Consider the following 15,551-nt stretch of genomic DNA (forward strand, 5'->3'; position numbering starts at 1 on the left):
ACTCTTCCCTTCAACGACAGGTCTCGCTGTAGCCAATGATTAAAGATTTTTTGGGATTTATCTATAATAGGAATGAAGTTTCTGGAGCATCTGGATTGCTCATTTTTTATTATTTGAATTCCAAGGTATCTTACAGAGTTTCTTACAGGTATTCCATGAATTGAAGTTGCTAAACAACTTTTAACTGGTAAAAGTTCACATTTATGCAGGTTGAGTGAAAGTCCGGAGGCTTTAGAGAATGGCTGTATATTGTTAATGGCCACTGAAACTTGCGAGGCGTCTCTGAGGAAGAGAGCTGTATCGTCTGCCAGCTGACTTATGAGTATTTCTCTGTTAGCAATGACCAGGCCTTTTAAAGAACTGAGTTTAATGTGTGAGCGAGATCCCGAGTTAGTTTTGCGAGATCTCGCAAAAGTCCGTCTTAATTTTTTTTTCTCCCATGTCCCCTGCGGGGCTCCGTACAAAGGTGATTTGGATATTAACACATACCGTACAATATTTGTCTAAAATAAAATACAATTTTTAAAGAGCCTTCCTGTTTGACATGTCCCCTAGATATTTAGGTTGATCCACGGATATCCCAGTTTAACGACAGCTCTACACTTTTCTGGTTTCCGTGACACTGAGCACAAAACCAGGACCCTGAAACTTCATCACAGTCGCCTTTATTTGAATCCTGTGATTTCTCTGCTGCTGCATGTAGCAGCGGGAAAAGCCTTGTTAAAATAACATGTAGTTGTAATGTATATTTTTTTATAATGTTACACCGAAACTTTAAATGAAATGTAACAATAAACATTCAATATAAATAAAATAAATCACAACAAATACACAAGTCTGATAATAATTTACAAAAATATTTCAGAATATTTACATATCTGTTTGTCAAACAGTAAAGACGCCTTTTATTTTCTTTTTATGTATTTATATTTTATTTTGATATTTGTCGTGAAAAGCGTCGTGACCGTTACGCGCACGAGGCGGGTGACGGCACTTCCGGGCCGGGCCGTACGGAGGCGCGACGTTACTGTGGGCGCAGCATCCCGAGATACAAAGAAGACGCAACAATGGCCGATATATCCCTCTATCTCACCAACGTTAATGTGTCGATAGGACGGAACATGGACGTGCGGCCGGTCGGTAGTCTCGCCTCCATAATTACCGCCGTTAGCGAGGTGATAGCAGCCTTGCTAACGATGAAAGTGTAGCTTGTTGTCACTTGTCAGCTGTGTCATGGTTGTTCTCCTTGGTGAAGATGTTACTATGAGATATTTGTCGTTTTTGTTTGTTTGTGATGTGTGTTTGTTCACAAAGGCACCTTCCAGCTCCTGGTTTCTCTTATTTCACTGACCGGCTGCTTTGTGGAATAGTCTGAATATCTCTGCTTCCTTGTTATGTCTCCCCAGAATCAGAGTCCAAACCCTCCCAACGACTTTGAGAGTGTGGAGCTGGAGGAGCTGGATAAAGGAGTGCAGCAGAAGGAGAAGGCACCCCGGCGGATCATCCATTTTTCCAGCGGTGAGACGATGGAGGAGTACAGCACCGACGAGGAGGAGGATGGAGAGGAGAAGGAGCAGGAGAGGAAGGACCTGCTGTCCTCCCCGGTCGATGCGGTGAGGGTGAGGACCAGTGAGCGGACAGTAGATTTGATAACAGAAACTGTGTCGTCTCTTTTTGTTCTTAAGTAACTGTTACATTTGATTCGTGCTGCAGTCAAAGATGACCTGGGGGCCTTACTTCTGGTTCCATATGTGGAGAGCGGCTACGTCCACCATCTCAGGTTTGTGTAGCAACATTTATTTTACATATGCTTTATTAAACTCTTTAGGACACTTCTGACTTTATATATATTTGGAAACTGCATATGTCATCTTATGTCTGTGAAGGTTCTCAGTCACCATATGTCATCTTAGTTTTACTATGCATCGCATCACTTAGGCTCTTATTTTAGGAAATGTTGCAGAGGTTTAATAGAAACTGGAAAAGCGGTAATATTGCTGATAATATTTACCTCTTATTTCTCACAGAAATAAAAAAAAAAGCAGTGATTTGCATATATGTTTTAATTTTAGAAGATTTTTGGTTTTGCACAGGTTCAGATCACCTCCAGGATGCGGTTGCTTAACTTGCTTATTCATAAATGTAAAATTTTAGTCCTAATAGTCAATTATGGATGTTCTGCCACAATTTAAAGTTTTCCTGAAGAAGAAGTCTTGATAAAAAATAAAACATAGAGTCTTACACAATTTACTGCAGTGTCCTCGGTTATTTTATATTTGGATGTCATCATTTTCACCCAGTCGCAGGTCATTATAGATGTGTTTCAGCTCCACAGTGTTACAGAACAAGCAACAAGCCATCAGTTTCTAAATCAAGATCCGTTTTATTTAGCAGTCTTCCCCCACATCCAGTATTCCAGGCGGGACACCGAGGCCTTCCTAACCTGGCTGAGAGCTTAATCTCTACAACATGCACTGGCTCCGCCTCGGTTTCTGCACACATGATGCCACTCGCTTATTTCAGATGACGCTGTGGCTAGCATCTGACTGTTAGTGGATATTGGGTAACCTTCTGTTATATTACCCATCACGTCATTTGTCAGTCGCCTGTATCTTTTGCTCCAGTTTGTTTTTTTTTCTTTCACTACAGAATGAGATTGTCAAGCACGCCATCACTGTCGCTACACCTGCCATAAATGTTGCCATACGATGGAGTCAGTCTGCTATCACTCTGTGATTTATAGTGTCAAGTTGGCAGTGAAATGTTTATCATAATACAGCAATTACCTCGCCTTGTCATCAAAAGCAACACCTTCGAACTGTGGCCAATCATTTAATCGCCACAAGTTGCAGTCGGCTGCAGAATGTCAGAAAATGAACAGATGGCGAGAGACAGAGCTCTGAATCAGGAGGTAGCTTTGTCGAGCTAAGTGTGTCCAGTGTAGGATGGTGTTTCAGTGGCTCGGCTAACATTATGTCAGGATGGTGGTGTTCTTCGTAGTATTTACATTTATTTAATAAGATATCTGTATTTGGTGCTCCTCTATCAATACTATATACGCATGCAAAATATCGCAGTACTACGCAGTGATAAATTAAAGAAGCTTGCTTTGCGTTCTGCTGTAGGAGAAACCAGATTCACGACTGAAGAGCGAACACAGACAAGCTCCTGTCACAACACTGTCCAGTGATATAGGAGGGGCGGGTCTAACACAGTCCAGTTTTATCACAACGGACAGGTACGGTGTCAGCATCACCATCAACCTGCCAATCCTCTTTTTCATCCCTCCACCCCCTGCTTGTGAGGTTCTTGAACTCTTTCACTTGAGGCGGCTGTCGTCGGGCAGTTTGACAGGACCGTGACCTCTGACTCGGAGGTGCTAATTCTCATCTTAGCCAATTTGCACTCGGCTGCAAAGTGTGCGACGTGCCAGCTCGAGGTCACCGCTTGATGAAGCTGACAGCCAGCTGTGACTGCCCGACCAAAGCTGGCTAACACTTAAAACCTGACTCACTGCTGCGTGACTTGATCAGCTTGTATTTTATAATCACGTATTCCTTTTGTTTCCACAGCTTGCGACTACCTCGGGGAGAGGATGGCCTCCCTGTTTGGGATAACATCAGCCAAATATCAGTACGCGATTGATGAATACTACAGGATAAAGAAAGAGGTAGGAAGCTGTCTAATTCAGAGACAATGTTCATGATTATTCTGTGTAATTTAAAAACATGTTTGTGTCATTTGGTCAGAGGGAGGAAGAGAAAGAGGAAAACCGTCTGTCAGAAGAAGCTGAGAGATCCTTTGAACAGCTACGATCCCGGGAAGAGGTGGACGAGCCGATCACTGTGCCAGACCGCGTGGAGGAGGGGGAGGCGGCGACCGCTCGCCCTGATGTCACCTATCAGGTGGAGAATGAAAATCGGGCAGCTCCGAGCACCATCCGGGTCCCTGCCATCGTGACAGCAACCTAACCATCCCTGGAAGAAGGAGAATCTCCTCCCGGTGTCTGTTTTTTAAAGCAGGAACACTGTCTTGGTTTGTGTACAGCACAGCTTTAGATGGGCGGCACTGCTGCTTTGTGGTCGAATGGCGGTGGCAGCAGAGCTGCGACAGTGCAGGAATTAACTCCTGGATAACATGTAGCGTATTTTGATCTTTGAATAAATTCAAATTAACAAGAGGTGTATTGTTAAAAAGAGAGAGAGAGAGAAATATAGCTTGGGAAAATGTTATGTGCCAACTGCTAACACAGTTTTCTTTCCTTCGTTTGCCCTTTTAGAGCAGGTTTCCACTTTGATAAGTTCATCCAGTGTACAGTGAAGCGTTGCTCCCTTGTGCCTCCACCGGTACTGTGCCTAAATCACTGATACAGCCAAGTCAGCGCCACGTGTTGTCATTGCAGACATAAAACAGCCTTGAATTTAGTGAGCGCACTCTACACTGGATAACGTGTTACACGTAGGTTTTGTAGTTTTTGTCGTTCTTGGAGCACCAGACTGCACCAGCCAGCTGGCCTTCCTAACACCCCTCACACGCTGATTGGTTCTCTGTTTTTGTGTTGATGTGTATTAAGCCTGCGTTACGTTTAATGTCTGTGGAAGCACTGAGCAGATTTAGTCCTGGTTATCAGAACAACTACGGATCACAGGACTGACATCTAATTTAAAAAACCAGTGGAAACAGGTTCAGCTGATCCGTGTGGCTCTTCTGCATCTACTGTAAATGTGAACACAGATGTGGCGCGTAAGCCTTTGGTAATGGCAGGGAGCATTGTGACACTAAGTCTGCAAAATGACTTATTTCTAACTGTTTTTATTACCATTTTTATATTTATGTATTTATTTTACTGAACTGACTGAGCACTTAATTTTGTGATTTTTCTATTGTTTTACATGATAAACTGTTAATAAATTTATTGTCTGACTTTTAGACTCGTCTGTGTGGAAGTTTTTTTTAATTTCAGGACGGCAAACATAAACAAGATTAATAGAGACAGCTTTCATTCAAGTCGATGTTGGCAGCGCTGCTGATTCGTGTCCTTTAAAGGCTCAGAGCGCGGCCACAGTGCGAGCGACATGAGCGATTGGCTTTGTCAGTTCTGACAAACAGCCCGTGTCATTGTGTATGCAGACCGCTCTGAGGTCACGGACCCTGTCCGCTCGCAGCACAATGTGCCCATTTTCAGGCCAGAGGAGGTTTCTGTGGTCATGAGCGGCCTCCTCTGCAGTCATTCTGATGACATAAACAACAGTAACGCACGCTTAGCTCAGCTCAGAGGTGGGAAAGATATTCAAAACTGGTAGGGTTTTGAATAAGAGGGTGGCACGAATATCCGTCTGATAATTTCAAACCAATTCAATACCAAACCACAGCTTTAGCACATTACAGTCATTTAAGGTGAGTGCCATGAGTTTCAGTAAGGCAGCAGGTGTGAAAAGGACACTGAGAAAAAATGAACATTTCTTGAAATAAAGTTGTAGATTTACAGAAAAAAATTCTCCAATATTCTCTGAGAAGTACTTATGGAAGAAACCCTGAATAACTTTAAGCTTATGAAGTCAAATAATTAATAGGAAGACAAACCGTTTGTTTAAGTGAAGACAAAAAGTCTCCCTGTTATTGCTGCTAGCAATCATGAAATGAAAAATGAAAAACTAGGGAAGTTATCAGGTCGATTCCTGCTCTATGCTCAAAAAGGATGAAATTCTTCTTCCAGCTGTTTCCTGTAGGGGTCGCCACTACGTGCCTCTACCTAGTGTCCTCTTCTGCCACAGCAAACCTCTGCATGTCCTCCTGCTCTGCATCCATGAATCAGCTTTGTGGTTTTCCTGTTTTCCCCCTGACTGGCAGCTCCATCTTCAGTATCCTTCCTTCAACATGTCCACTCTCCCTCCTCTGCACATTTTAACATCCACGTTGTCTCCAAACCACTCCACAGTGAGATTTCCCTTCGGATGCACTCATTTTCTTTCTTTCAAAGTCTTTTACACCTTCTGCGTGACCTCCTGTCTTTTGGTTAGTGCCGTCGTTTCCAAACCATAAATCACAGCAGCTCTCATACTGTCTTGTAAAACTTCTCTTTCACTCTTGCTGCTATTCATCTGCCACAAATCAGCCCTGACACTCATTTTCAATTACCAGAAATTAATGTTACCAAAAAAGTAACAACATTAAATTGATGTAACACTTCCTATTTAAAATAAATACACCAATTCCTTTCTTAGCCAAACTCATCCCTGTGTACACAAGAAGCTAATGGGCTAACCGCTCAGCTTAGCTTAGCAAAAAGGAGCTAACCTTGTTTCACACAAAGCTCCTTGCAGCCTCCTGCAAGCTGTGCTTCAGTTTTTATGGAGATTAAAAATATTGATTATCCAAAACTGTGTTATTCTGGGGGGTTTGGAGTAAGTAAGGCTAACAGCTGCTGGTTTTAGCTCCATGTCATTTTTGACCGATATGCAAATCAGTATTTTAGCTTATACCACGATGAGGCATTCAGCTGTCTATGCACAATTCATAAGAATCTTTAATCTTCTTAGAAGTGCTGTCAGAATTTACCTTTCACATGAGGATCACGTAATGGGGGCTCAGTGCTCAAAGTCAAGGTCACGTGTGTTTTTCCAAGCAGTGAGAACTGTGAGGGATCATTAGTCAAATGAGATACGTCATCGGCATTCTTGTTTCCAAAATGCTGAATTTTCCACCTCTGCAATCAAAAAGATCTTTTTGATAAAATATTAAGTTTCATTTTGATTTTTTATGCAAATCGAGTTTCCCCTTGACAGTGCCTGAAAAGACAAGGCAAGTGTGTCAAGGTTAATTAGTCAAAGTGGTGTTGCTAATGCTGAGAGCAAATTTTAGAGCAAGAAACACTAACGTGACAAACTGGAGGTTTTGAAGTGTGAGGAAATTCCGCTTTCAGAGGAGTTTCACTTATTTTCTAAAAATAAAACAGGGCTTGAAAAAAAGTAGTATGCCAGTATTTTAGGGCTTGATGAGAACCTGAATGACTTATGGTGTATGTTAGGTGGTGAGCACAGAATTTCCCCTTCAGTATAATTGCTGCTTTCTCTGTCCCTCTGGTCATTTTGACAAGCTGGGAAATGATATATTTGGACACCTAAAACTGCAAACTAGCAAACAAGCTAGGAAAGAAAAGCCTGTTGGTGCATGAAGCTCCATTTGGTGGTGGCTTACATATCACAGCGCATCATTACAGTGGTGCCATGATGAGATGGCTCATCTCTAATTCTCAGAAAGTGAAGTGAATTCACTCCACAGCCAGAGCCACACAAGGCATCCTCACACAGCACCCACGCTGGGAGACAGTACCACCCACCGACAGGCTGTGCAGCCCCGTACACAGTCATAGCACACTGATCATTCATTCTGCTCATAATTCAACAGAAACAGGGCAGATTTTTAAATTGTTTGTTTCCGATGTGAGTTAGGCTGCAAGATGAATATTTTTGTTAGGAATATTGATGTTGTTGCGAGCCTGAAGGTTAATCCATATCAGCGCTTGTCCAACCTGCTGTAAACAAACCAAAAACAGCTCCTAGCTCATTTGATCTATTATTTATTTATGTGCTTCTATATCTCCGTATCTGTACGCATACATTTCAAATCTCAGTTCAGCCTGGGGATTTTTTTTATTTTAGCTGTAAAAGGCTGATGGGGCACTGTGGGCACAGTGGGATGGTTGTGTGGACATCCGATAACTTGAGAAAGAGGTCAGGTTTTCAAACATAGTCGCATCTAGTCCTCGGAATTTGTTGCTGAGGAGTTTCGGTCCACTCTTCCTTATAAAACTGCTTCTGTTCTCTGAGGTTTGTGAACATTTGTTTAAGCACAGCTTTCTCAAGGTCCCACCACAGCATCAGGCTGAGGTCTGAATTATGTATCACCTTGACTCTTTTCTGTTTCAGCCATTATGTTGTAGACTTGCTGCTATGCTTGGGATCATTGCATAAGAAATAAGAACCACCGGGGAACATGATATAAAAGTGTGTTATGTTGCATCAGCCATGAACCTCTCTGTTCTCTTTGTCTTTGGAAAGTGTGGCTAATCCAACCAAGCAGGGCACGTTGGCATTTGCTTGCCCTTTTTGTCATTAGCCCCCACTGAAAGGAAACAAAAGGCTTTTCATCTTTAAAAACCTCAAAATCTGATAAGTTTTCAAATATACTTACATTCGGTTTCAAAAACACTCAGCTCAAGGCTACATAATGGGACCTCCCTAATGAGTGGGTGACATCATGGCTAAATCTTTTATTCCATCTGTGGCGATTGTCAAAAAATAGAACCCTCAACCTAAAAGCAGAGTTACACTAACTTCTCTTAAAAAAGGAAATGTAAATTAAAAATTCATTATATGTTGTTGTTGTTGTTATACATAACACACGTGTCTGTGTGTATTATATGTACATAGTGTATGTAATACTTACAAAGGCACTGTTACACAAGCACACCAGGACAAATCTCAGGTTTTAAGTTAAATTCCCATCAGCGCAGTTTGCAGTTGCAGCACCAGACTCTGGATTAATCTTCAGAGTCTGTTCAGTCTTTTAAATCACGTCTTAAAACTCACTTTTTTACGTTGACTTAATTCAAGTTCAGTTTGAGTACCATCAGGCCTGTTTTTTAATGTCAATACATTCTGTGTTTGTTTTTCTATTTTTGTTCTTAACTGATTGTGAAGCACTTTGGTCCACTCTGTTGCTTCTAAATGTGCTGTAGAAATAAAATTTGAATTGAACTGAATCAAAACATAGTATAAGTTAAAGTAATGGTAATATTTTAAATGACATGTGGACATTATTTACATTTACAGTGTACCCACTCACTACTACATTGCATTTCCTTCCTCTTGTACACCAAAAGTAGAGCAGCATCCAAACCAAACCACTAACTACCTCTTAGATGTTTTTCTTTGAGAATGGCTGGTCTATTTTTGTTTCTTTTACAAATTGAACAATTCCTTATGAGTCCAGCAGAGGGCAGCACTCTCTTTAACAGGAGAGACTAACTGAGGTTAGAATAGAGCGGGGGAGCAGCTAAGCTAAAACAGTGTAGGTAAGCACACTGATCATGAAGTAAGTTTGTGGATGATATTAGGGTTTGTTTTATTTATTTATTTAGCCTCAAATGTAACAAAAGCAAAACCTCATTAAAACTGCAAACTGAATTTTCCTGATGAAATCTAATCACGATAAGCAGCACTGACTAGCAGCTGGATCAACAGAGAGGAAACCGTCTATCTGAGCTGCTTCCTTCATGGAGATGTGAGACACGTTGCAGTCATCGGGCACTCAGTGATTAAGAGGGAAAATCCAGACTTGAAAATTCACAATGCTTTTCCTTGTGACTTGTGTGTTTACTGGCGTTGGCATGAATGAGCACATGTGCACAAACATCCGCATGCAAATGTGTGTGCATATTCAAAAGGGTCAGTCCCAAACTGCTGCTTAAACATTCATGTGCCAATCTCCTCCTCTCCCTTTCAACACGGCAGACTCTGTTTGTCTGCTGCTCCGAGCATACCTGGCATTTTTTGTGGGTTGTGAGCGGTGGGGGCTGGGAGAGAAGGTGTTTAGTGATCTGGAGGGAGCCATTCAAGCGAGCATTTTGGCTTCTGAATCACTCAGATGTGGTGCGCGATTCTAATCACGGATCCAAAAACAGAAAAGTAATACACCATGCTAGACTGCCATATGTGCTGATACCTCCAGTCTGCGATTAATCAGGGTGCACATGCTGTTTAGTCACTCGCAAATTACTGTTCTTACACAAGGCTTAGGTGCAGTTTGCACTCCAGATGTAAGACAACCTGCTAATCAGTCTGGCACCTGGCTGCCTTGTCCTTGAGATGCTACCATAACTCCCGAGTGTGAAAAAGAGGCATGTATATAAATGGAAACAGAAGAGAGGAGGTAAGGACATCAAGACTGTGAGACATATAGAAAGACAGAGAGAGGGAGGATGATGAGAACAGCAGCAGCCCCTTTGATGTGGGCCTCAGCGGGGCCCTGTATGTCTAAGACGAGGCTGAGGGAAGGGGATTTCCAGCACTGCTCGGGCTTCTGTCTCACCCCCTTAGCCTTTGCTTCCTCCGTGGGCTACAGTTTAAAAACAGAGAGCCTGTCTTCAAAGACGAAGCCCCTGCAGCCAGGACCATCACTTGAGAATGACAGCTATTGTCATGCCAGTGATAACACATGGTTACAGTCCCACGTTCCCAAAGGGGACGGGGGTACACATGATAAAGTTTGGTTATGTTTGCATGCCACACAATGACACTAAGGAATCATTATTGTTCCGTGTATGCGTCGCAGTGCAACATTTGCATGCTTTGTTGCACTTTGTTGATTTTTTTCAGTGATTTTCGTTTTACCTCAAACACACGCACACAGACCCACACATATGCATGTGTTGATTTTTTTCATTATTTTTCACATGCATCGAAAACACACGATGCACGATTAGGATCTCCGCTTCACTACTGCCAAAGCTCTTTTTCTCACACATGTTGCAGTTCACACCACACTACACTCTCTGGCTGTCTGCACACAGTGCCCTTTGCACACCCAAACACACATGCACACACCCAAATGCAGAAACATGCACTTCACTGTCAAGTACTGTACGCACACACACACACACACACACACACACTATGTGGTGGAAAGTCCCTGGCACTAGCTGCCTACTATCTCAGCTACAAGTTTGCTAGTACAGGTGGCTGCCACGGTGACAACAAGGCTAACCAGTATGACCTGTGAACCCACAGGGTACTTTACTGACCTGCAGGTGTAATAAACCTTGCAGGGGCTAAAATTAAGTAATAAACATCACATGTGCAATATTTTCATTACCTAGTCTATTAATTCATATTGCAAAAAAATAAAAAATACAAATTGCAGTGGGATAAATGCACAGAAATGTTTCCTAGTCTTTGCTTTGCACTATAGTTTTGGCAAGCAACACCATCGCTATAGTTAAAAAGTGCAAAACTCACTTTTATAATTCAAACATGCATATGAGACAGAAGGAAACTGTAATTGCAAACTGTATTTTTTTCTGTAGGTCTTTGATGTTGATGTCTTCATGCTGCTTTATTGTTATTTTTCTAGCAATAAAACAGATAGAAAACAGTTTTTTGTGGTTACATGGGTGTTTTTGTACACACTCCATTTATGCATTATTATAAGTAAAAGTGAGTGTCTGCAAAACAATAACATGAAAACGATTTTGCAAAAAACAAAAAAAGAAATAAATATGTATATATATATATATATATATATATATATATATATATATATACATACATAAATGCATATATGAGTCAGTAAAAGCACCGGACAGGATTTCATTCTTATCAAGCCATTATGACTCAGGCTCATGACACTAATCAAACCACTGTGTCCTTGATTACAATCTGTAAGTTGTCTTCATCTGGACACGAGTCATGGTAAGTGCTGACGCTTTGTGAAAAGTCCTGGCATGAGGCTGACATCAGTCTCATTTCCCAAAACCATTTTAAGGTTATAATGGTGGTAAAATCCATTTTATGAACCCAATTTAACGTTTAGGTGTTTTCCAAAAGCAATTGATACATGCTATATCACAAAATAGCTCTCAGAGATTAGAAAGAGGATAAGAGCAGCACAAAAAACTCACAGTTTGTTTTTTTTTGGCTCATGCACATTTCCTGATGGAACATATTGCGGTTCCGTGTTCTGTGTTGTTTGCCGTATGCTTAAATACCCACTGCAACAAACAAATGAACAAAAAGGGTAGCATAAACTGTTGTTTTAATGCATTCATTTCTCACCCCAAATCACTTTAGATTGGATTATCAAAATTATAGCAGGAAATGCAACAATCAAATAATTGTGCATGAGCAAGGAACTGGTGACTGTGGGGAGAAAGAAACCTCTGCCAGCACTAGAAAGGGCAGCCACCTGTTGCTAACAGTTTACCAGTGTTGCGTGCGATGAAATAAAAGAGAGAAAAGAAGATGATAATCTTAAATCTGATTGGCTAACCTTCCAGGAGCACAGACCTAATTGATTTTTAACTATTATTGAAGGCAGTGCAAATGAAGCACCGCAAACAGACACGAATAAACTACAAAGTGATGTAAAAACTACCACAATAGAAAAAAAAGCTACAAAAATGTATGCAGTGTGGCTGCAAAGTGAGAGACAATGTAATCACAAAGCGCTAAAAGACTAAAAGAGAGACACAAATTGACTGAAAAAGAAACAAAAGAAACCACCACAGACAGTAGTTCAGGGTTTTTTAGGCCCTGGGTTTTTCAGTCGGGGTGTTTTGCCTCTATGTAGGAGGGGAAGGGGAACCATTTACGTGTCTGTTAATGAACCTACATTTTACTTTCACTATTCATGTGCTGCTGTAGTCGGGATGTAAAGTGCAAGCAGGTTTAGCAAAGGTGTGCAAACTGTTCATCGTTGACATCTGCCCGACAGTTCAAGCGCCGTTGGAAGTTTGAAGGAGCAGCAGTGGGTCATTTTGGGTGTTTTGACTCTGAAAAAAGCTGAATGGTCAGCGAGTGCTGTGTTCTGCAGGGTGGAGGCCTGATGCTTTTTTTCAGAAAGATTGATGTAACTGCTGGTCATGGCAAAGAGTAGTGAAACATCCTCTGCAGAATAATGTGCCTGCATGGGCGGAGTGTGGCACTGCAAAAGGACATTAAGGTCCAAATGTAAACTTTAGGTACTTTCCTCAGTAAAGAGCAACAACCACCCCCCCTCCCCTCCCCTAACCTCCCCCCTCCCACACCTCCAATGGTGTCTGTCACTGCTGTCAGATCTGAACAGCGTGAACACGGATCTGAAACAAGAAGGCAGTGAATATGTCAGGTGGCTTACGGGTCAGCTCGTGGTGTTTCGTGGGTTGCCGGTGACAAAAATAATGGGGACTCTATTTGTGTGCACTCTTTGAAACACTCTTGTTTTTACCATTCACAAAACAAAGACAGAAGTTGGATTGATAAATGTCTACAAAACAAAAGGGAGATTCAAGTTCTCTGCTTCTCATTTGATAACCATAGTCAACGAGGTTAAGAACAGTGGGCAAAGCAATTGTGGAGCTATTTGTTTAATTGTTGCATTTTCTGTATCGTGGATATCCCTGCACAACATAGCAGCCCGCTGCAAGAGGGCTTTATTTTCTGAAATGACCGAGATCCTTTAATATGTGTCGGATGATGTGTTTTGTGTATTCTGTGTTAAGCTGGTGCCATGTTCTGTGCTGGAGCAGCAGACTGAGGGTAAAACACACCAACAGACTCAACAGACTGAGCTGCAAAGTCAGTAACACTGTGGGTGTGGACCTCGCCTATCTGATTGTGGTGTTTAGACAGTCCTTCCCACCACAATGTGCTGGACAGTCACAGGAGGACGATCAACACAAGACTGTTTCCGCGATGATCCGCTGCAGGATATCATTCCTACCCATTTCCATCTTGTTTATGTTCTACAATTTGTTTCATTTTACTTTAGGATATTTATTTTTAACAAATTGCACCTTGAATGGAATACCTTTTATTTACAGGATTTTCATATTTTCTATCTTTAACATTTATAGGTTGATTGAGCATCTGTAACAAAGCAACTTCTCCCCTGGCATTCTGACTTGAATTCTGATTGACAGTCAGTTACAGTAAAAGTGGGTATTGATGAAACATTAGGGCTTGAATTACATATTGCACATAACACATAGTACCTCTTATTTTATTCCATGTCACATACTCTGTAGCTGAAAAGTCAATTAATTAATTAATTAAATAATAATAATAATAATAATAATAATAATAATAATAATAATAGCAAAAGTGAGTACAGACTGCTACAAAACTATGTAGCTTATTTCATCTGTTGTGACAACAACAGCAGCTTAACATTAAACCAAAGTTAGCATAGCCCATCATTTATCATGGCCCTAGCTGACCAAGTTAGCATTAGCCACCCATCTGCATTCTTATTTAAATACGGTCATATTTGATGGTCATCCAGCTCTGCAAAGAAACAAAATGTAAATTGCTACGATGCAAAAGTCGAGACTGCCCATAAGCTACTGGGTGATATCACTGTGGATGCATCCATCTTTTATATACAGTCTGTGGTTATTTTCATGCTATAGCTCAGTTGTACACAAATGTAATGATACATGCTATAGATAACATGATAATTGTCAAGGTCCTGAGTCTGGTGACCCAGTGTTTGTGTGTTTGGTTTAAGTTATACTCTGAATTATTGTTTTCTGTTTGTATGATACTTAGAGTTCCTGGTTTCTAGGTTTCTGTTCTCCGTGTGTTCTATGCTTAGTCTTAGTTGTCTGTCTTTTTGTCCTCCCTGTGCACCACGTCCTGTTACTTTTTGTCTCAGCTGTGTCTCCCTCCTGTTGTGCATTTCGCTCGTTACCTTGTGTGTAATTGTGCTTCTCTCTGTCCCTCGTCGGCCCGCTTGCTCGTTATCCCCCCATGTTGCCTTGGCTTGTCATCCTGTGTGTCTCCTCCTCTTCTCTCCTTCCCCTCACATTTCCAGGTTTTCTAGATTTTTGTTTCCAGTTTTCAGGCTTCATGTAATGTTTAGTTTTCCTAGTAACAGTTCTTTTAGCCCCCTGTAGTCGTTCTTTCTTTAGTTTTGTTCAGTTCAATAAAAACTCGCTTTCTTTTCATCGTCACCCTTCATCTCTGATTGCCTGTGTTTGAGTCCACACTTCATTCATTTCATTTCGGCTGCCGTGACAATAATAAGAAATTAACAGGTAAAACTTTTCCTCCTATGTTAGATAACTAAAAAGCATATTCAAATAGGACGTTACTTTAAAGAGTATAAAAAGTGGTGGTGTGCAATACTCCAGATTTTGGCGTTGATACCAAGTAAATACAGGGCCGGTACTGATAATAGTTAATAGGAATGTATTTTTTTCCTTTACGTTGGGTTTTCTCCTGGGTGCAGCACACCAAGCTGTAAAGAACAATTATATGAGCAAACATTGTGATTTGCAGCCATCCTTCACTGGATTCTTGCTGAAAAATGACAAATTAAAATAACAGGAATTCAATAAAAACTGGAAGTTTAAAGCAAATAATATAAGAAAAAAAGCTAAGGGATGCTAAACTGATTCCATAGAGGGAGATCATAATTCTCATTAAGCAGCACACGTCACAGCACAAACTGAGATCTTATAAAAATGAAACAGAGTTCAGCTTTAAATGTCATTCATTTCCAGGGTGCAGCAGCACTCCCGTGCTTTCAGTAATGTGGAATTCATAGCACAAAAATAGCATCTGAAACTCTCTTCATTTCATAGTGAGATGTACTGATCTTGAAAGAAGAACGTCAGCTCTGGTATTTATAGCGTAGCTTCCTGTCTGCTAACAGAAACAGATGTGACAAGACATGGTGGACAAAGCGCCACTGTTTTGAACGCCCTTCCACGACGGGATAAAAATATGTCTTTACCGCATCCACTTTACTCAAACCAGGGTGTGCCCAGTCACCTACATGTTCCTGAAGGA

The 15,551-nt window shown here is 41.2% G+C and overlaps 1 protein-coding gene across 3 annotated transcripts; it reads left to right on the forward strand.

The window, feature by feature from the left end:
- Positions 1 to 980: 980 nt before the first annotated feature.
- Positions 981 to 4,929, forward strand: LOC146371388 (protein FAM177A1-like). Of its 3 annotated transcripts, none has more exons than XM_084953658.1 (5): positions 981 to 1,175; positions 1,407 to 1,619; positions 1,714 to 1,780; positions 3,573 to 3,670; positions 3,750 to 4,929. In XM_084953658.1, exons 1-5 carry the CDS (start codon positions 1,068 to 1,070, stop codon positions 3,969 to 3,971), a joined length of 708 nt encoding a protein of 235 aa, XP_084809784.1. In that variant the 5' UTR covers positions 981 to 1,067; the 3' UTR covers positions 3,972 to 4,929. The 3 variants fall into 3 exon arrangements, with proteins under 3 accessions (XP_084809784.1, XP_084809785.1, XP_084809786.1); XM_084953659.1 differs by having other exon boundaries at positions 1,407 to 1,613; XM_084953660.1 differs by having other exon boundaries at positions 1,053 to 1,136.
- Positions 4,930 to 15,551: the final 10,622 nt, after the last annotated feature.

The sequence above is a fragment of the Perissodus microlepis genome, chromosome 15, assembly GCF_051167445.1.
Source record: "Perissodus microlepis isolate ML-2025 ecotype Zambia chromosome 15, ASM5116744v1, whole genome shotgun sequence".
Classification (NCBI taxonomy): domain Eukaryota; kingdom Metazoa; phylum Chordata; class Actinopteri; order Cichliformes; family Cichlidae; genus Perissodus; species Perissodus microlepis.

Bases quoted from the DNA above. Each gene is read 5' to 3' on its own strand.
- LOC146371388 (XM_084953658.1), top strand. From the start codon at position 1,068: ATGGCCGATATATCCCTCTATCTCACCAACGTTAATGTGTCGATAGGA. The intron at 1,176-1,406 runs GTGATAGCAGCC...ATGTCTCCCCAG, and splicing joins TAATTACCGCCGTTAGCGAG to AATCAGAGTCCAAACCCTCC. The intron at 1,620-1,713 runs GTGAGGACCAGT...TTCGTGCTGCAG, and splicing joins CCCCGGTCGATGCGGTGAGG to TCAAAGATGACCTGGGGGCC.